Source organism: Carassius auratus, unplaced genomic scaffold (assembly GCF_003368295.1).
Source record: "Carassius auratus strain Wakin unplaced genomic scaffold, ASM336829v1 scaf_tig00214327, whole genome shotgun sequence".
Lineage (NCBI taxonomy): Eukaryota > Metazoa > Chordata > Actinopteri > Cypriniformes > Cyprinidae > Carassius > Carassius auratus.
In genome coordinates, this window is record NW_020527617.1 from 281293 (window position 1) to 302213 (window position 20921).

At 38.7% G+C, this 20921-nt stretch overlaps 3 protein-coding genes and 1 non-coding gene across 12 annotated transcripts in view; 2 read left to right on the top strand and 2 right to left on the bottom strand.

Annotated features, from left to right (window-relative positions):
* The window catches only part of LOC113091841 (engulfment and cell motility protein 1-like), an 84216-nt gene extending 82210 nt beyond the window's left edge, over nucleotides 1–2006 (top strand). For all 7 annotated transcript variants that reach the window (XM_026257491.1, XM_026257492.1, XM_026257490.1 and 4 more), the window contains 2 exons: nucleotides 658–735; nucleotides 847–2006. In XM_026257491.1, coding sequence (XP_026113276.1) covers nucleotides 658–735; nucleotides 847–1047 — 279 coding nt within the window. In that variant the 3' untranslated portion in view covers nucleotides 1048–2006. The remainder of the gene's footprint in view (nucleotides 1–657; nucleotides 736–846) is intronic.
* Nucleotides 2007–4298: 2292 nt separating this feature from the next.
* On the bottom strand, nucleotides 4299–4372 carry trnai-aau (transfer RNA isoleucine (anticodon AAU)). The gene has a single exon. It is a non-coding gene; the product is annotated as a tRNA-Ile (tRNA).
* A 622-nt stretch (nucleotides 4373–4994) lies between these two features.
* On the bottom strand, nucleotides 4995–15933 carry LOC113091866 (peroxisome biogenesis factor 1-like). Its single transcript, XM_026257530.1, has 24 exons — nucleotides 15457–15933; nucleotides 15193–15333; nucleotides 15036–15119; nucleotides 14555–14669; nucleotides 13770–14455; nucleotides 13162–13281; nucleotides 12953–13076; nucleotides 12771–12871; nucleotides 12608–12699; nucleotides 12357–12489; nucleotides 12012–12108; nucleotides 11731–11901; nucleotides 11486–11640; nucleotides 10664–10850; nucleotides 10429–10589; nucleotides 9595–9729; nucleotides 9450–9514; nucleotides 9219–9361; nucleotides 8348–8451; nucleotides 8087–8263; nucleotides 7489–7719; nucleotides 7126–7320; nucleotides 6611–6741; nucleotides 4995–6499 (listed from the first exon to the last, which is right to left on the bottom strand). The coding sequence occupies exons 1-24, from the start codon at nucleotides 15562–15564 to the stop codon at nucleotides 6415–6417; spliced, it is 3741 nt and encodes a 1246-aa protein (XP_026113315.1). The 5' UTR covers nucleotides 15565–15933; the 3' UTR covers nucleotides 4995–6414.
* A 462-nt stretch (nucleotides 15934–16395) lies between these two features.
* On the top strand, nucleotides 16396–19364 carry lrrc69 (leucine rich repeat containing 69). 3 transcript variants are annotated; one of them, XM_026257539.1, is made up of 8 exons: nucleotides 16396–16642; nucleotides 16901–17027; nucleotides 17108–17180; nucleotides 17270–17465; nucleotides 17543–17614; nucleotides 18073–18174; nucleotides 18356–18535; nucleotides 18927–19364. In XM_026257539.1, exons 1-8 carry the CDS (start codon nucleotides 16466–16468, stop codon nucleotides 19032–19034), a joined length of 1035 nt encoding a protein of 344 aa, XP_026113324.1. In that variant the 5' UTR covers nucleotides 16396–16465; the 3' UTR covers nucleotides 19035–19364. The 3 variants fall into 3 exon arrangements, with proteins under 3 accessions (XP_026113324.1, XP_026113326.1, XP_026113323.1); XM_026257541.1 differs by having other exon boundaries at nucleotides 18930–19364; XM_026257538.1 differs by having other exon boundaries at nucleotides 18356–19049.
* Nucleotides 19365–20921: the final 1557 nt, after the last annotated feature.

Here is a 20921-nt window from a genome sequence, read left to right on the forward strand (position 1 = left end):
AGCCAGTTGGATGATCCAATTTCATCCCGTTTTTTTTTTTAGGTTAGTTGACCCAAATAAGACAATTAGATGATGTGAGGGCTGATTCTGTGAAGGCTGAGAAGCACCACTAATGCCTCAGGGTTTGCCAAAAATGTACATCCTTTTCTGTGCTTATAATTTTATTTACCACCCTAGACAGGTCTCTAGAAAGGTCAGGTGGTCTGAAAAGTCTTGATAATGTCTGGGTATACACATTTCAAATATGCCACAGAGAGGATTAGTTTGTAGGCCGGTTGAACCTCTTCTTACCTGAATTGGTGATTTTTTTTTTTTTTTTTTGCTTGCATCTCCATAATTTTGACAGGCATTTGCCAGTGCCAAATGCATAGATACCCTTTCTGACAGCTACTCCAAAAACTCCATGTCGAGTCAATGAGAATTTATAAAGTATTTTGTTACTTCAAACCTTGATGCACTTCCGGTGCTGATCATACTGCTGCTGTCTGTTGGTGCCCAGCAGGAGAGGCCTGTATACATACACACACACCAGATTGGACCATCTGCTGTTGTAATATGTTTGCAGAAGATCTGCAAAAGTCAAGCAATATGAGGCATACAGCCACAACAGCCCCATTAGCATTTGTCAGACTGTGTCAATTCTCTTTCCTTCTTTAGGAGTTGCTGGAGCTGGCTTTCTCTGTCCTCTATGAATCTGATGAGTATCTAAACTTCATTGCCCCTGACAAGCATGAGGTGAGCAAACGTCAACGCTATCAACAAAGTGGTAGCTGTTGTCCATCTTTGGTGCGATTTGGACTTTGTGCATGCTGTGGTTTAATGTCATATTTTCTGGCCAATTTTCAGTACTGCGTGTGGACAGATGGGCTGAATGCACTGCTGGGGAAGGAGATGACCAGTGAGTTCACTCGCTCAGACATGGACACCCTTCTCAACATGGAAATGAAGCTCCGCCTCCTGGACTTGGAGAACATCCAAATCCCTGAAGTTCCTCCCCCAATCCCCAAAGAGCCAAGCAATTATGACTTTGTATATGACTGCAACTAATTCCCTTTCACTGGACTGACTGATTGTTCCAAAATGAATACTGGAAGAAGGACTTTTACAAAAAGTTAAAGAAAAAAAATGGACATCTCTTTCCTGCTAAAACTTTGCTCTCTAATGCACCTAATCATAATGGATTTGCTGAACATAATGGTCTTTTCTTGCCAGGCCTATAAACCATCTGGTCTGGTTGAAGAACCATCACAAACTGGTCCTCAGGTCCTAAACCACTCTACTCCTTTGGCAGTCATTTCGAGACATCTCTTTGTACGGTTACATTCCTTAAACAGCCCACCTGCTCTGGCTTAAAAATGGTTATGTGTCAAGAAATTTTGTCCCATCATAATTTCTGGCTGTTCGGAGTGGGATGCTCCCTGTAGAGTGTGCAAAATGTCTAGGGGACTGTGGCATGTAGCACTCACTGTAGTATGTTTCTCACTCCAACAAGCGGCAGCTATATTGCTAGCAGAGTCCAAGTTTGTTCTTAATGATTTCTCCAAGTATCCCATTCATGCCTCTTATACTTGTAGACTGTTAAATTAAATAGGCAGCTTCATGCAAGAGGTTGCCTCTTTTGTCTTAAACCATACCTGCTTTGTGCATACATTACACTTTTGTCTGACTGTAATGCAGGTGTGTAGATATAGCTCCTTCCTTCACTTTACATCAACTAGACTCATGGCAGACTGCTGTAACATTCCAAAGCAATATTGAGCTTCTGTTTTGTAAGCTGGTATAAACTTTTGTGATATTTGTGATTGCTACCAAGTAGTCAGTATTATACATCTTGAGTATGTTTATTAAGGAATTTTATTTTCAGGGGCATCAAATTTCATTTGAACTTCCATGATTCATTTAATTTAAGATTGTGGGTATTATGATTTTTTTTCACCCCTCATGTTTGTTATAGGTTTAAGAATGCCAACATCCTGCTGTTTACATTAAAGATTGATTCTAATTCAGTTTTAAGTTTCAGCATTCCTTTATCAAGTTGTCTTTACATTGCCTTATAATCTTTTGGTGTCCAGTCCTGCTTCAAAACACCTGCCTGGGAGTTTCTACTTATCTTGAAAACCTTAGGGCCTTTTGCACTGCCGGAACCTTTACATAGTACCAGAACTAATTGTGGAACTACACACTTGTGAGATTTTAGTACTGGACCTCCTGGACTACCAAATTAATTCCTACTCTGGAGCAGGGTCTAACCAGCACAACTGGTACTACCCGTGACGTAACTACACATAGATTGGCCAGACGCGTTTGAAAATGGCTTCACCCGCCATAATTTAAAACGCTGTGTAAACATACTTTAAACATTGTGTCAACTTATTTTGCAATGATGATGAACAGCGATAGATGGACGGATGCTGAAGTGCAGGCACTTGTAGCAAATGTACCATTGCCAGTTGTAGTTGAAGATTTTTAGTCCTCCTTTCCATTCTTTCAATCGCTTTATGTTTACGTCTATGTCCATGTCCATTATTGTGAAACCCGCGAGACACAACAAAAACAAAGCTCCAATCACAGAGTCCTCCATCTTCCTGTTGTTAATGTTGTTGTTTGTTTGTTTTTGTACACCGCGCACAAATTACATCGCTGTCGACTCGACGGGCTTGCGTCACTTTACTAGTACACACCGTCAGTGCGAATGCAACATTTTAAATGGTACTGGGAAATGGTTTGCAGAACATCGTCCCAGTACTTTAGTACTGTACATTTAGTTCTGGAACTAAAGCAGTGTGAAAGGCCCTCTTGATTACCTGGTTTAAGTATGTTCGAAGCTCAATCGTCAACATTTGACTGCATCCTAAAAAAAAGTATTTCCTTAATACCCCATCTAGTACTTGTACTTATCTGAGCAATGTCTGAAACTTTGTATTACGATTGTGATGAATCGCTTGTTGTATTCCTCAATTGTAAATTGCTGTGTATAAAAGCATTGGCTAAATGAATAAATGTAAATGGAAGGTGGCCCTCAAGGAACAGAACACTCTTCATTTATATATACTATACATTTCCTTGTATCGTATATTTTTCCGAAAATATTCTGTATGAGTTTGTGGGAACCACCTTCAATGAGTAGTGATATCCAGGAGATGTGTGTACACCCTTTTTCCTCTCCTGTTACACAATTAAGAAAGTGGATTGCTACTCACAAGCAAAGACACTGGCCATCACAGCTTTCTGCATTAAATGATTGACTCTGAGCTGACTCAAGAGCATCCCAGAGTGTTCTTTACAGCTCTGTGTGGTAATAACAGGGCCAAAATGGCAATAATCTGCAGTCTGCTGGTCTGTAACTCCAGCATTTATATGGCCTTTCTCCTCCTCACTGCCATCACTACTTTCTGAAACACCTGATTTAAACTAACAATTCTCCTATGTTAACATGCAGCTCAAGTTGTCTTTGAACGTCTAGAAAAGTTCTATTCTTGAATCTGATCTCTTCATTATTCATTGTTCTAAAAGCCCATTTTACAAAGTAGCATTTAAGTCAAAACATCAAGTTAAAACTACTTCACAAAGTGTTCCATTTAAAATACAATGTGTTTACTCGCACTTCCATATTGTCTGTTCAATTTTGCAACAATGAAAAGACTAATAATTGTGCTGCTCTCTGCTGAGAAATGAAGTTCCATGAATGTGTGAGCTACTGTAGCAGTGACTTAACCTGAATAAAGGGACTAGCGGAAGGCTCAGAGGAACACCTTAGCAAGTGGACAACTGTATTTTGTAATCTTAATTCACAGGCCCTTATTTGGCCACTTTATGGAAAAGTCTGCAGCAGGTTCTGCAACACTTAAGAGAAGTCTCTGGGATCTTCATCTTGTAGACAAAAATGTAAAAAAACATCGACAAAGAAAGGAAAAATTAGAACAGAATATTATGGATGGATTATTTTACATTTTAGATGTTATGCTGGCTGAAAATGTCTTACAGGCTTTCCAAGGTTTGTATGAAGGGGGAAACTTAACCTACACATATTAAATTGCCTGCTTGTGTATTTAACTTGATAAACTATTTCATAATAATGCCAGGACTGGAAATGGGCAGTGAACATCTCAAATGGTATCATGAGAATATATTACATGAAACATTGACTGTGACGTCTCAATGGCTTTAAAATTTCTAACAAAAATCCTCTTTAATTTTGAAATACAGTTCAAATATTTTCAAATTGGTAAGCTATTTGGAATATAAATGTAATGACTAAAGTATAATTTCGGGAGAGAAAACAAAAAAAAAAACATGTATGGCCAGTACGGGGATCGAACCCGCGACCTTGGCGTTATTAGCACCACGCTCTAACCAACTGAGCTAACCGGCCTATTGAAAAAATTAACTATACGGTCTCTCTAAACAAGGGATTATTCACTGCACTGTGACTTTTTAAATTTTACGTTACTCGCCGATATTTATTGGCGTTGGTCCAAAGTACATCTGACTTTCTGTTTAATAAAGATTAATAATAATCTCTTTCCAAAGTGTAATTTACATAACGATATTATTTCAACAAGTGGTGACTGAAGCATCAGAAAGAAAAATAGCCAACAAAAGCAATAAAAAGCAATAAAAGTTTTCCACATGATTCGTACACTAACAAGTCTTCTGAAATCATATGATAGTAAACTGCGAGGAACAGATCAAATTTACAAATTTAAGTAGTTATTTATGATAATGATTATAATGCACGCCTTCTTGAGAGAAGTAACGTTAGCGCTATTGTGAACGAAGTTAGTTTCTTTTCAACAGCGAACGAACGATTCATTCGAGTCAGTTGATCCAAAACCATAACCTGAGGAATTAATTGATCTAATCCGTTTCTGAGTTCAGTTCACTGTCAGTAAATGTTAACAGCTTACATAAAGCTAATGCATTACTTGTGAAGGCTAATATACGTCTTCAATAATCATCCTCTGTCATCTAAAAACATTTTTTACAAATAGTTTCTTTTGCATTCCTAACAGGAACAATATGAGGGTGAATGAATTACAGTATTTTTATTTAGTTGTGAGCCAGTCGATTAAATGCATGTTTCCCAGAGGGCCATATTAATATTTTATAAACCTACGACGTATATTTCTTTCAGTGAATCTTCACAATCATATTTTGCACAGTATCCCCCCTCAGGGGTTACTGAGCTTTTGTCTCAATGACTGTTAAAATTCAGAGGTCAGGTAACTGCTGAGGGCAGTTTTACTTCTCTCATTTTAGTCCACAGTTCTCACCACAGTACTGTGACTTAGTCTATTCTAGTCCCATGATGTCACTTGTTTTGTTTCTGTTTTGGCGCAAGCCCAAACAATACTAACAGCAGGGGTCAGAACAAAGGCTGGCTATATTTAACTCAACAGAAACTGCTGCATCAGGCTGTATATGTGTATATGATGTGTGTTGCCGCAACTCGGAATTCAGCTCAACAATGTGTGAGACGGAAATCTAGCTCATACGAGGACAAATCTGAGAATGTGCTGGAAAATTTTGTGATAATCAAAGGTGCAGAGACAGCTGTAGTTCCAGGGCATGTGCTCAGGGGAAGTGAAGACTACGAAAAAACAGAAAAATCAATTTAGAAAAATTCAGATCCTGGGGGTCTGCAGATGTCAGTTATTCAGAGTAAGCTGGAGGCCGTTATGGCTGATAAAATAGAGGATTCTTCTCTTCTACAAAGAGAAGAACATAAAAGTCTTTGAATACAGATTGAGAAGTATCCATGGAGGACTTTCAATAGGCATTTTGGCTCTTGGATGTTAGGAATACACTGCCACCTACAGGTTATGGTAAGTATCACTTCATGAGGATGCTAGAGAAACAGCAACAACAGTAGATAAACACAAACAGAATTAAAATAAAGGGCTAATTCAGTATAAACGATCTATTTCTATTTATTTTAAGATATACACCATTTTCAGTTATATTGTGTCATGAGTTTGTGCAGTGTATCAGAGGCTCTAGAGAAATAAAACGGGCATCATAATTCAAAGAATTGTCATTTAGTTAAAAGTTAATTACATATTTAATGTATATATACATATACATACATATACATATATTTGATTTCTTTACATTATATTGCCTACAGCAGCTAAGCAAATTTAGCAAAAATGTCACTTTTTAAACTTCATAATTATCTTTAAATTATTTGTTCAGTGCTATGAATTCAAGTCCATCAAGTTCTTGATACTTCTCTCTACTTAATATCAAAACATTGTAAGTATGCATCTGCTCTTAAGGCCAAGAAAAGCAAAAAAAAAAAAAGGCCAAAATGTGTGATACAAACCAGAGTCGATCATATCAGACACAATCTCAGCAAAAAAAAAAAAAAAAAATGTAATGCCCCGAGCTGTATTAATTTCTGCGAGGCTCTCATTAAGCCAATGTCACCCGCTGACCTGCTTTAAACGAAGCAGTGCTCTGAGACTTGCCTTCCTTTGAGGCTCGGAAAGACTCATATCTGCATAACAGAAGGAAAAAACCCACACAAATATGTGAATCAGTAATGCAGTGGTGTGACTGATTTATCTGCATAAATATAAGAAGCGTGCTTGTGAAATGTGTGACTCACAGTTCAGTGTATCTCCTCCAGTCTTCTCTGCTGACAGATGCTCGAGTGTTAGCCAAAGCGGAGATCAGGTGAGCTTGGCATATGAGAGAGCCAGGCTTACTGGGGCCAGTCTGGGCCAGAGATGATTCATCCTATAAACACAGAAGAACAGCAGATCTCATCTACTGAGCAGCAACAGTGTCTACAGACTGCTACACACTCTCACACATTCCTCAGGTGGATGGATGGGTGTATGCATGTATAGATGGATAGATGTGTGGGTGTACACATGGATGGACTGATTAGAAAACTAGAGGGATACATCAATGGATGGATGGAACATTGCAATGGCAAAACTGGATATAGCAGCAGATGGATGGAAAAAAATAGATGTATACTAGTTGTATATACAGTACTGTAACAATGGATTGATGGAAAGATTAGACTGATGTAACAATGGATAGATAGGAAACTTGATATATAAAAAACGGATGGATGGATAAATGGATAGATGATGGATGAGAAAGGTAACTGACCGTGTTTCTGCGGTAACTATTCTTAACGGTGTTAACATCTGCTCGGAGGCGTTCTGACTGCTCATGGGTCAGTTCCTGAAAGCCGTCCTGCAGACAGGACATAAAAACTGGCACATGACAGGAGTTTGGATCCCTCACTGATGCCCCGGTCATGTCAGGGGCGGTAGAATTGGGTCCAGACAGGCACTGAGAATTCTGGGAGCAGAGCAAACAGAACGTGACAGTCTCATAAGCAGCTTTAAAAAGTGTTAAAACATCTCGTCAATTACATTAAGAAGACATCTGAAATATTATAGCATTGATTTATACAAAATTGTAAAACAAATATGCATTATAAGCCCATTTGGAAATTTAGTGTCCCACCAGTTCAGATAGAGACTGGTTGTCCAGTTCAGACTCAAAGGAGCTTCCAAAGTAAAGGCGCCAGATGTTGTGGCGTGGGTCCTCAGGTGGGAGTTCACTGGGGCCCAGCAGAACCATAGAGTGCTCCGGCCCTGCGTCCCCCTCCCCAGCTGAGTCATCTGACCCACCGCTATGGTTCAGGAAGATCAGAGAGGAGAGGCTGACATCACTGTCTGACCCCGAGCCCAGATCCTATAAAACACAGAAACAGGAAAATGTATCACTGATGTACTGACTAAACTGAAAATTCAGTTCTGCCATCACAGAAATAAATGACATTTTAAACTTCAATGTTTTTAAATTACTTTGAATTGTAATGATATTTCACAATATTACTGCTTTATTGCATTCTTTATCAAATAAATCCATCCTTAGAAAGAATAAGAAACTTCTTTCAAAAACATTAAAGAATCTTAACCAACCCAAACTTTTAAACATTGGCCACTGGTCTTTAGATATGGGCATCAGCCACTGAAAAATCCATATAGGTTAACTACTAATCATGAGGTTAGGGTTTTATCTGTGTCAGTGTGCATGCTTGGGTTTGTGTGGAACACACATGCAGAAGGTTGGGCCCCAGGCTGCTGTGGATCGCCTCTAGCTGAGCGTTATAAAGAAGGGCCTTTAGGTCAGCTCCAGTGAACAGCTCTGTCGCCTCAACAATCTGCTCCAAGTCCACATCTGCAGCCAGTGGCACGGAATGAGTCAAAGCCTTCAGGATCTCCAGCCGGGCTTCCTGAAGGACAGATATGAATCAGTAAAATGATATTGTAGATAAACACGGAATAAAGAGGTTATACTGATGTATGCCCATGCTGACCCGATCAGGAGGAGGGCAGTAGAGAGACTTGTCCAGTCGCCCGGGTCTCAGAAGAGCAGGATCAATCAGGTCAGGACGACTGGTGGCAGCCAACACATACACCCCTAAAAACAAGAAACTATGTATTGAATACAGAGATCACACAAATACAAGCATTCTTTTAAAGAAAAATACACTCCAGATGTTTCACAACATTGTACAACAACTGACACAACTGGCTTTGCTCTACAGTCTCAGTCTGACGTTTTTAAGCAAGTTCTTGGCAAAACAATTCGTTTTTTAAATTTGGGATTCGATTATAGAAATATAAATTAATAACTTTAAATGAATCTATCTAACTGATAAAGATAGTGATGTTGCTATAAGCAATAACCACAGCTATATTAAAAGCAACAAACTATGAAACTTCTCCAAATTGTTGCAGAATAAACAATACACGCTAATATGAACTACTTGGGTAGCTGACATACAATTTCAAGCAGTTTCAACAGTGCTGAACATGTTAATTTTTTCCTAACTAATATAATTATACAGTTTTTTTTTAATACTATTTTTTATCACTACCTTTTACATACACTACAGTTCAAAGTGTTGCGGTCAGTAAATTAAAAAGCAGCAAAACATGTGACACTGAAGAGTGGAGTAATGGCTGTTGACAAAAATTCAGGAATAATCAAATATAAACATTATTTTAATTGTAATAATATTTAACAATCCAGCTTCAAATCTGCTGTTGAAAAGATAAAAAAAGTCCATGGATGTCAACCACCCACTAGCACACAGATCAACAACAAAGACCATGAAGCAGGTTGAAAAAGCCAAACCTCTGGCTGTTGCTGTAAAGCCTGGGTGAGCATTTGATCTTCATTACCTGTCAGCCCTTCCACTCCATCCAGCTGAGTAAGTAACTGGTTAACTACACGGTCAGTGACCCCTGTGTTGTCATGACCCCTTCGGGGGGCCAGAGAGTCAAACTCATCAAAGAACAGTATGCAAGGTTTAGCTTGTTGAGCCCTGCAGCAACACAGACACACATTCAGTAATGACTCTTGTGAACTACTACTATATATTTCATACAGAAGAGACTGTGCATTTGACAGACCTCTGAAACACATCTCTAACCGCCTGCTCACTTGCGCCAATATACTTGCTCAGGAGTTCGGGACCCTGAAGAAACACACAGGTTATCGCAATATATAAATAGAATAAATGCAATTGTATACATTCATAAAATGCAAATTCCTTACCTTGATGCTGATGAAGTTCATGCCGCTCTCTTTGGCTACAGCTCCAGCCAGTAGAGTCTTGCCTGTTCCAGGAGCTCCATAGAGCAGCACACCGGAGCACTGACGCATGGGCAGACTGGAGAAGAGCAGCGGGTACTGGACACAACATGACACCACACATGAACAGGGATATACACAGAGTTCACCATTTTTGACCTATGAATTTCCATGACTTACTGATTAAATTCTGGTATTTATAGCAGAAATCCTTTAAGAAAGAGACAACTGAACTAATCTTCTGAATAAGTACTTTTAAAAAAATTATATTAATTTGTGTTTTGAACAACACTATACGTCCTGAAAAGTGTTATTGTAGGACCACTGACATAATATTATAGTTTTTGTTAATGTTTTGAATTAGATTTTATTTTTATATTCTGTTTTAATTTTATTGTTTTTGACAATTTCATTAGTTTTTAAAAAAATAAGTTTATATAGTTTTTATCAACTTTTATTTATTAGTTAGTTACTTCAAGTTAAACAAAACGGAAATAAAGAAATACATTTGAGTTATTTTATATTTTCTGTTATTTCAGTTAATGTTTATTTTGTTTGTTTATGGTTTTAATTTTAGTTAACCCTGGTCCTGACACTGAGATTTGAGAACAGATAGACTGCTATTATCATCCTGGCCTGCTAGCAGCACAAACACTCACAAAAAAGTTGCAAAAATGTATTCACTATTAAAAAAGACAAAACAGACTGAAAATATTCAAGTCGATTTGTGACGGGGACTGTATAGCCCACTCTTCTTGCATATATAAATGGACATATAATGCACAGTAGCGTCTGTACCTTAGCTGGCAGCAGTATGATGTCCATCAAGAGCTGACGTGCCTGATGAAGTCCCCCGATACGCTCCATGCCGGCCCCGGTGGGAGCCTGCAGCTGAGCCCCCCAGAAGGAGGGTGGGGTGAAGCCCTGTAGGGCCTGTTTGAAGTCTTCATAGTTTAAATCTGTGAAAGCAGAAAGCATAGATTTCAGCAAAACAGCTGAATCATAGAAAGCTCTAACTAGATTAAGCACTCACCTTCAGAGCTGCCACTGTTCCTGCTGTGTAGGGAGTTGGCATGGATGGCCCTCTCGAGCAGAAGGTTCAGATCTTGTGGCATGAATCCTTCTGTTTCTCTGGCAACAATGTCTAGGTCAAGAGTAGTTGGACAGTCTTGGAAGTTCTTTTTGGTTATTAAAGACCTTAGAATCTCAACCCTTTGAATCTATAAAGAGAAACATCATATTACAGTCACTATTTTCTGCGGGGAAATAAAACACCAAGCAAGAAAAAAAAACTTTTGAGTATAAGCATAATGTCTGGTCCACACTGCAATTTATTCTGGCAAGGATTCATTAACACAAACATTATAAACGAAGCAATTCCATAAGCAAAACAAGTGACTTGAATTGTACCTGGGAACAAATGTCAAAATGTCTTTGATAGATTGCAGTAGGGCTGCATGATTAATTGAATTAAAACTGAAATCGTGACATTGTTTAGTAAGAAAAGAAGAAATTATGGCAGTCATTAATATTAGTATTGTAATTTTAAAGTTTAAATGATTGCTATTGTTATTGTTGCTTTTGTTATTATTTTTTAGTTTACTTGAAATACTACAGTAGCAATATTTAGATATTTTTAGGAATAATAATAATAATAATATTGATTGTTATAAATATTGATTTTAATTGCTATTATTATTATTAGATTTTATTATCAGCATAATATAAAATGTATATAATTTTATGTATTAATAAAAACATTTAACAGACATTTAAGTTCACTATTTTTTTTTATTAAACATTTTAATTTTTTACCCAAATCATGCAGCCATAGATTGTGGTTTCATAAACTCACCTGATCTGGTGTTTGGATCTTGCAGAAACTTTGGAAGAAATGTGAACCCTGCACCGCAGTCAGAGTCTGATGAAGAGCATGTTCACTCTGTGCTGTGATCATCAGAGCTATGAGACTGGAGCGCACCACCATCTCATCTACCAAATCCCTCAGACCTGCGGAGAACATGCAGAGCGAAGATGTCCATCAGACGGTTCCTCAAAGAGATACACGTAGAGCCAGGTATGTCTCTGAAGATGTCTTACCCTGTGCGATGTGCTGCCGCAGTACTGCCTCGGGCCCATGCTCGTGCTCAGGTGAAGCTGCGGCACCAGTCACGTGATCCAGGTCATCCAGTAGGACCACTGAGGGCTGTCTCCAGATCGCCTGCTCAAAAACCTCTTCCAGTCTCAGTCTGATTTTATCGGCTCTTTTACCTAGAAATTTCATTCATAACATCAATAAATTTGATGTAAATAAAAGAAAAAAATCTTGCATGTTAAGTTGGAATGCACCGCAAAACTGCTCAATCTCATTTCTTGCCTACCTTTCAGTGTCTTGCAGTCCACAACTTGAACATGGGCATCTAGCTCTTCACTGGCCTTTCGACACAGTGCTCTGGAGAGAGAAGATTTTCCACTGCCCTGTGGAGAAAAGCAGGAAACGTATCACATTTTCCCATTCCATTCAACTCACATTTTAAACGTCCTACTTAAACCGGCACTTGGTGTCAAACATACTTAGAAAATATTTACAGAGAAAGACCTATACTGCATGATCTTGAATAATGATAGTCAAATGCCTGAAAAAGGCATTGCCTTAATGCATAAGGATATCAAGCAGAAGTATCCCATATCTGACTTTAAAAAGACTGTATGTGTCTGAAGGTTACCTTTGCCCCTGTGATGAGCAGAGCTCCGCCCCTCAGTCCACGTCCTGTGCAGACCAGTTCACGCGAGAGAGGACCTCCCATTAGAGCGTGAGAGATGTGCTCGAAAGCAGACCTGCTGATGTCCTCTACCCCACTGAGCAAAGACATTCAATCACAGACAACAAAGAACAGCTACACCGACTCATCAGAAAGTCAATCTTGTTTGCTGCTAAGCATATAAAAAAAATACACAGATTTTTCTAATTTTTTACCCAAGAGAGCTGAGGGAGGGAAAGCCGAGATGTGGATCTTCACTATCATTATCAGAGCCGCTGTGATCAGAATCATCAGGCTCTCTGACAATCTAAACAAAGATTGGTTTGTTAAGGCAGGAGCAGAAAAATGAATTTTTAAAAACAGCATTTGACTTTTTACCTGCAGATGTGTTTTCTTTAGTAAACTGGCTGATAGAAAGAACATTTCATCCTCTTGCTGTTGCTCTGGTTTCAGCACAGTCAAGACAAACTCTTCTTTTCCTGAGAAGAGGGAAACCCAGGTTGGTCTGTAATAATAGTAATATGATTAAAAACATCAATTCTGATGGTTGTTCCTCACACCTTCAGCACAGGGTAAGAGAATGACGTTAGTGCGGCCTGTCAGACAGGTCAAAGGCTGATGGCTCAGAGCATGCAACCAGTTGAGGAACGCAGTTTGAATGTCGTCTTCTTTTTCATTCACTGCCTGCAAACAGAAAGGATATTAGTATACAATACAATATTTTCATCATCTGACAACAAAAAGCATCAAGTCTGAAAGAGAAACTTACCAGCGGCTGTAATGGTTGCACCATGACTGCTTCTGCAACTCTTGGCTTTGATTTCAAAGGCTGAATCCTCACAGCTGATCGAGGGTCTATCCTCAAACGCCTCTGCAGCACCTTTGGAATCTGCAACAACAAAAAATTTAACTACCGTATTTTTCGGACTATAAGTCGCACCTGAGTATAAGTCACATCAGTCCAAAAATACGTCATGATGAGGAAAAAAACATATAAGTCGCACTGGACTATAATTCACATTTATTTAGAACCAAGAACCAAGAGCAAACATTACCGTCTACAGCCGCGAGAGGGCGCTCTATGCTGCTCAGTGTAGACTACAGGAGCAGTGAGCGGCATCAGAGCGCCCTCTCGCGGCTGGAGATGGTAATGTTTTCTTATTTTCATTTATTTGTACCAGTTGATATTGTATATACTGTATATTTTGTCTAATATGTAATTGTGAGGATGCAAGGGTGTACAGATATTACAATTCTTGGCATAATAATCTAAGACAATTATATACTTATGATATAAACGGTCCCATCCTTAGGAATGATGGTGATAAAGGATATTTCTGTGAAACATTATAACTGAACTTGAATGGAATAACTTACCCAAACTCTCCCAGAGTAAATGTCTTCACATTTCTTGAATTTCTGGTCCTCCTGCAGCCTTTTTATATTGTGACAAAGCATCCTGACCACAACGGCGTTCTCCTTATGTTCCTCTGTGTCGTTCCCTTTGTGAGGTCCATCTCTGATCTTCTTCTTCTCCATGGCCTGCTTGACTTTCTCCCGGAGTTCTTTAGGAGAAAGTATCTTTGAAAGCCTGCCGTATGTTAGAGCAGACTGCCCTGGATTCCAGTTCTCTTGCTCTTGCAGGTTCCATGGCAGTATATGGACATCTCCGTGACATGAGCCTAGATGGCTGACAGACCTAGGAGGGGTTCCACAGGTCCGGAGGATACAGTCTTTCAGGATGGTGGGAACTGTGGGAACTGCGACATGCTCTTTTGCAGGCTCAAATCCTCCTGCAAAAAGGTATCTAACCAGGCTTTTCAGATCAGCTATTCCTCCCCAATGGCCTTCGTTCGGACTCTCCAGATGACCACTGATGGGATCCTGATGGACGAGTGAGCTGGAGGAAGATGTGACATCAATGTTCTGGTATTGTAGATCTTGGCTTGGTTCTTCTGACCGAGTTTGGAGCAGTTGTTCACCTTCTGGATGTAGTTTTGGGGAGACAACAAGCTCAGTGAACTGCTCCAGTCGGCCAAACGGAACAGATGGAGAGAGGGACGCTGAAAAAAAAAAAACATACAATCATTAGTGTAAAAAGATCAGTTCATACCTAACAAAAACTAACAATACGACATGCCTTTAAAATAGGACTGACTGACCTATCCTGATATAGATGACAGTGTGCTGGTCCACCCACACAGGAAAAACCCCCTCACTGAAGACCACTCGGATCTGATCCAGGAGTCGCTGCTCCAGAGCCATGCTGTGCAGCTCCTGGAACAAAGTACAATCAGATTCTAGACCCAAAAGACATTCACAACCCATTTTAATTCTGTAATCTGACATATTTTTCCAAGTAAAACAGGGCATTTAGCAAGAGAAAATGTACAACAGGATACAGCGTAGAATTGATCAGATCATGAAATGTCTTCACACAAGACATTAATGCAAGGTGGCAGTGGATCATGATGGAGTCATGCATGGATGAATCATACAAGACTATAAATGTGTATTACGAAAGTTTAGGTTTCTAGTTATTGTATGTGCATTTTAATGGACATATGTTGCTAAACATCAGATAAACCTCTCCTAGAGAATGAAAAAAAAGAGATAAACGAAATGATGCCATTGTGAACTGACCAAGATCTCCCAGTCATCTGGAGACAGAGGCTCTACGAACACCTGCTGCACTGACTGCACCTGATGACACGTCCGCAGATACCCCTACAACACATCACAACCTTGTTACATGCATCGACATCAGTTTAACGTACTATCCTTTTAAACAGTGACAAACCTGTTCTCCCTCCTTGAGCCCAAGTTTCTCTCCCAGCTGTCTGCTGATCTCAACTCTGTCCTCTGGACCTGGAGACCTGGAGGTGATCCAGCTGAGGAACACGGGTGCAGAAACACCCCATGACAGCTCCAGGATCTGGTTCTGACATCACATCACATTAGAGTTACATGACTCAAAACTATGATGGAACTTACAGAAACACAGTACAGTGGTAAACTACTAACTGGCATGCATCTATTATAAAGCTGCTAGCTTGATACAAACCTCTTGAAGACAGAGATGCGTGGCAAAGTTTGATGACAGCTGAAGAAAGCAGTTTTTGGAGTTATTGAAGTCTAGCGTGACAGGTTGAATCCCCTGGCTTCCCAACATTTCCTGCGAGGCTACAACAACCTCGCTTCTACTGCAAATGATCCTTTATTTATTGAAATGATTCTGTGGTATTAAAGCCAGTATGCTAAAACTGTCGACATGAATTGCACGTCAGAGATAATCACATAGAGTGTGACTGTGTAAATCAGTCGTAAGCGCTGTTTGAACGAACATTTTCGATTAGCTCCGTCTCACAGTGTTGCCAGATTTCACATGGAAAACAAGCAACACTTCATGATTAAACAAGCCTCAAAACAAAGCGATCAACCGCACCAAAATGTGCGACTCCATTTCTTTTATTTATTGTTTATTTATTCTGTCATTTTAAACCATTATATCAAAATACCAAGAGGAAAAGAGTCTGAAGTATCTAAGGCTTTTATTTTGAAATGTTGTATTTCCGGATGTGCTGAGAATCAATGATTAATATTAGCTGAAGCCAAAATCCAGTCCTTGTCGGGCAATAACTCAAACTATTCAATGGATATTCAATCTATTGTAGTAAACAGATGGATATTAATTTTGCTGTATTCCCACAAATCCTGTTACTACAGGATTTCACCCATTACAAAATACTGTAAAATTCCTTAAAATTATTACGCAGAAAAAAAATTACATTATTTGTACACTTTCAAATCATTATGTGAAGACAAGTAAATATCATTCTATTTTGTTAATTTAAGGTATTTTTAACCTGAAAAAGAAAAAATTAACAAGCATTTGTTGAAATAGAAAATACATTTTAATAACCTTTCAGGGACACGCTTGGAATATTGGGACACTGACAGCATGTTGTTGTGATGTTTGTCCGCCAGGCGGCACCTAGTCCCTCAGCATTAGGTGAGAAACTGCGTTGCATCTCCATAGAAACGTGGAGAAAGTTGGCTATGCAAGTGTCAAAATGGTAAACGATTCAATTATCAAAGCGTTAAAGACGAAATCAAAGTCACTTAATTTGAGTTGTAGGAAAATTACACATCTTCCAGAAGTTTTTGCGAGGCTAACATGGATTGTTGTATTAAAGTTGAATAATAACTACCTGTCGAGTCTGCCGGCTGAACTGATGTGTCTGCAAAAGGTGAGTTCGTTGTATCTGTCCCATAGCATTAATACTTTTTAATACTAATATTTTTTTTCAGAGCCCAACGCAAAACATGAACCATACTGAAAATAAAAAATAAAAACAAGTTTGACAAACAACAAAACATTGGAAGCAAGAAACAGCACAATAAATGAATTATATATTATTGCATGTATCATATAGAAGATAATTAACTTAGATGAACTATGCATACATTGTGTAGTCAATACTTTCATTTTCATTGTATATTTATAGTTGACAGAGCTCAATCTGGGAAATAATGTTCTTGAGGAGATCCCACCCGTGTTAAAACACTTCAGTTGCCTAAATAAACTGTATTTATATGGAAACAGAATCAGGCTTTTGTCACCAGAGGTGTTGGGTAAGATCAAACTCTTTCATATGCAGGTTATTTTATTGTTGCGGGTCAATAGTGCTGATTGTGTTGTGTTGTATTTGCAGAGGGTCTACCAAACCTTCAGCTTCTCAATTTGAACCACAATAAAATCAAAGTCATTCCTGCAGAAATACAACGGTGAGACATCTTTTACACTTTTATCCTACGTCTTTATAATTTGATTAGCATGATATCTGATTTTTGAAATGCTTCTTGTTTATTTGCAGGCTGTGTAGTCTAAAAAGCATTAGTGTCACAGACAATCTTTTGCAGCAGATTCCAGCTGAACTGGGCTTGATGAAGTGTTTGACTGAGATTAACTTCACTAATAATGAACTGACTCAAATACCACAGCAGTTATACAATTTACCACAGCTGAGGAAATTGGATTTGGCCCGAAACAACCTGACAGAACTACCAGAGGCAAGACAGACGACTTTTTCATATTTTAACCATTTTTTATGCATAGTAGTTTATCATGTGTTCGCTTTTTTGCTTAGGGCGCCCTTGGATGGAAAAATCTGAAGATCTTGGATGTTGCAGGAAATCGTTTATCTGTGTTTCCAGTTGGTGTAAGTTATTTGGACAAATTGCCAGCCATTTCAATTGCTATTATAAATGTTTTAGTTATTTCATATTTGATACACTAAGGTTTTGTGAGATTATAACAGTATGGCAGATCAAATTATGGCAGATCAAAGCACTGTATTTTTTTTTTTTTTTTTTAATTTTCTCTTTCAAGTTTCTCCATTCCAGTAATCTTTTCGTTTTGAAATATTACCAACCAAATGTTCTTAAAAAAGAATAAACTCAACCATTTGGTAGCAGGCATGTACTGTTGTTGATTTTGTAGAAAGTTTTCCAGCAAAGTTTTTGTCATTTTGATCATTTAGAGGCCTTTGTGTATTAGATACAATACAGTTGGCTTTATAGGACTAATGTTAACTTTTGTTCATGAAGTCATATACCATATAAAATATTTTTATGATATTTAAAAAATGTTTTTTCTCTCTCTCTCTGTAATGTTTAGTTTCAGTTTCTCACATTGGAGGAACTATTCTTTGAAGGAAACAGTATAGATCCATTCACACTGATGGAGTCTGTTCAAGAGAAAGAAGTCCTCACCTTAAAAGTAACAATTTGTATTAAAAAAATATTATTATTTATTATTTTTTGCACAAATCTGATTGCTGTCTTGCTAGACTAGACTAGAGGATGTTAGTAGTGAGAAAACAATTTGAAGTAATCTTGAAATAGTTCGTTTTAACTATAACATTTCCATGGTGCTGCTGATTGTAGTTGAATGTGTTCAGGAGCTCTCAGCCAGGCTGATCCTCCAGCAGAGCACTAATAAGTTGTCAGTGGTGTCCAGAGCTCTGCCAGCATACCCAGAGCTGCAGGACATGCTGTCTCACTGGGGCCAGTGTGCTCTGTGCTCACAGCCCTTCCTCACAACCTGGCTGGAGTGTGTGCAGTTCATCAACACCAGGAAGGTATCAGCTCATTCTGCAGAACACCAGTGTTCACCATTCAGTGTCTGTGGCAGTCAGTGCACAGAAGAAGTGCCGTTGCTGAAAATCGGCAGGACATGCTTCACTCAGGATGTTTGATGACATTTTAATAGTTTGACAACCTGACACTTGCATAATAGCTGTTTAATATGCCTCAGGCACACAGACAGCATTTGTTAAGTGAATCAACAAAGATTAACAGAGTCACAATTTAACTTATGCTCCTGATTAGTAAATATTAGCCAAAACAACAGTGCCAATGTGTTACTACTTTTTTTCCTGTATGTTCCACATTGCATGTAAACAAAAGTAGAAGAGAATATTAGACTATCTTTTCAGAGTAACCAGAGTCTGTTCTTTTGTCTTTGAACAGCAGATGGGGATGAAAAGCTCTCAGTCTGTTCCAGTCAGAGTTCTGCTGTGTTCCTACGACTGCTTCAACAGAGATGAGCACCAGTGTTATGGGCTTGTACGATTATAAATAAAAAAATGCATCGTCTTACCCCAAGACTGATTATGATATTTTTTTCTTCTTCTAAATCTCTGTTTATTATTAAGAATGAATAGTTGATGTTTTTGCTATACACCAGCAGATGGCAAGATTTGATCACTGACGATCTTTGATCTTTGATCTCTGCGGAAGTGAATCATTCCAGTCATACAGTATTTTTTTTATGACTAACAAAAATACACATCAGTATGCTTCTATGTTAGATTTCAATGTCATGCAATTCTCAATCAATCTCTTTTATGCTTTACCTTTAAAAAAAATGTAAGCGATTTTTATATTGCTGTGAAATAAAAAATATTTTAGTCATTTTTAAGTGTAGAATATGTAGTCATTATATAGTTCCTCCTGAGTTGATTTTAAAGTCATTTTTAAGTAATCTGAAGCACTCCACCGCAGGCTATGCCCAATTTTGATATGTTTTCCATTCACACTTTGCTCCTTTACACTTGCCATTATAATTCCCCACAGTGAAAGAAATCCACACCTTCCCTCTGTTTGGGCCAATGGCATCTGTTCTGACCTGAGAGGAAACTTCATCTCTCCAAATTAATTTCTCATGCAGGTCTCCTGAGCTCTGAGTAGCGTCTAGGAGTTGGGCCTTATGAATAATGCAGCAGGTTTAATTGCAAAGCCAGAAACTAATGACTTTGGACTGGTTAACAGCAGGGGAGCCATACATCTCTGCAAAATGAATGAAAAATCAGTTCAGAAAAAAAAGAAAGGAGGTGGGGAGGGGGATGCTAATTGATGAATAATTAAAGCTTGAGCTACAGGGCATAATTGTGACATTTTGTTTCAATCAATTTAGAAATGCGGGGAAAAGTGCACTTAGGAAACTAATGGTGACTGTGTGGATGTCCACTGAAAAGTGCCACGAGACCCAGTCATTTATTATACAGCCCTCAGTCAAGCTCAGCCATTATTCTAGAGCAGTAGCCTCGATTTCCAAGCGATTGTGCATTTGGTGAGCGTTAATGCGACTCACAGATTGTATATGGACTCCCTATGAAAGGAGGAGAGGAGATAGTGTAAACAAGTCTGTTTCAGTCTGATGTTATTAAATTACTTTCTTTGAGGCAAATGCACCAACAAGCAGAAAGCTGTCAGGAGAGCAACCTGCTCAGCCGCGATAAGACATTGTTGTAAAATCAATCAACCAAATGACAAGGCTCTCAACAGAGCACTTCCTGAACCATGCCATCTATTATGATCCCCACGTTTGTAACTCATCAAGAGTACATAAGGATCTTTTGTTCACAATTTGGTGAAAAAGCAGCTGGTCCAACATGCAGCTTTGTTGAGTCAAAATGCGCAAAAATCTACATTTGCAAGACCAGCAATTCTTCCCCAAAATGTTGACCCAAACAAGCTCAGCAGAGTTGTCTGAAGTCTGAGCCAACATTTCATATTGAAGGTTGTTTCTGATTTCAGGCTCCCATGCAACATTCGGTGATACATGAATAAATTAAGCTGTAACCATTGAAAGAGTACTGTTTAGCTGTAGCTTTTTTTTTCATGCTGTTTACTGGCACAACAAGAGCGATGCTTTCCAAATGCATGGCACGATAATCACAGCTGTGCTGGCATTCAGAACAGGAACTGAGTGTGGTATCGATTTTAAACAACAGTTCAACGAGCAAGATAATGGTGACTGAAGGTGCGGTGACATCACATTTACGGACACAATCCATCCTTTAAACAGAAATCCACATCTGAGAGAGAAAAAATTCAAACTGATTTCGCAGCGGGTTAAAGTTGGTCCACAGAAAGCGGTTTCGTTTTTAAACGGTATTTCATAAATCGCTAGTGACACAATAAACAACAACTGAGCTTTTGCAAAAAAAAATAAAAAATGGC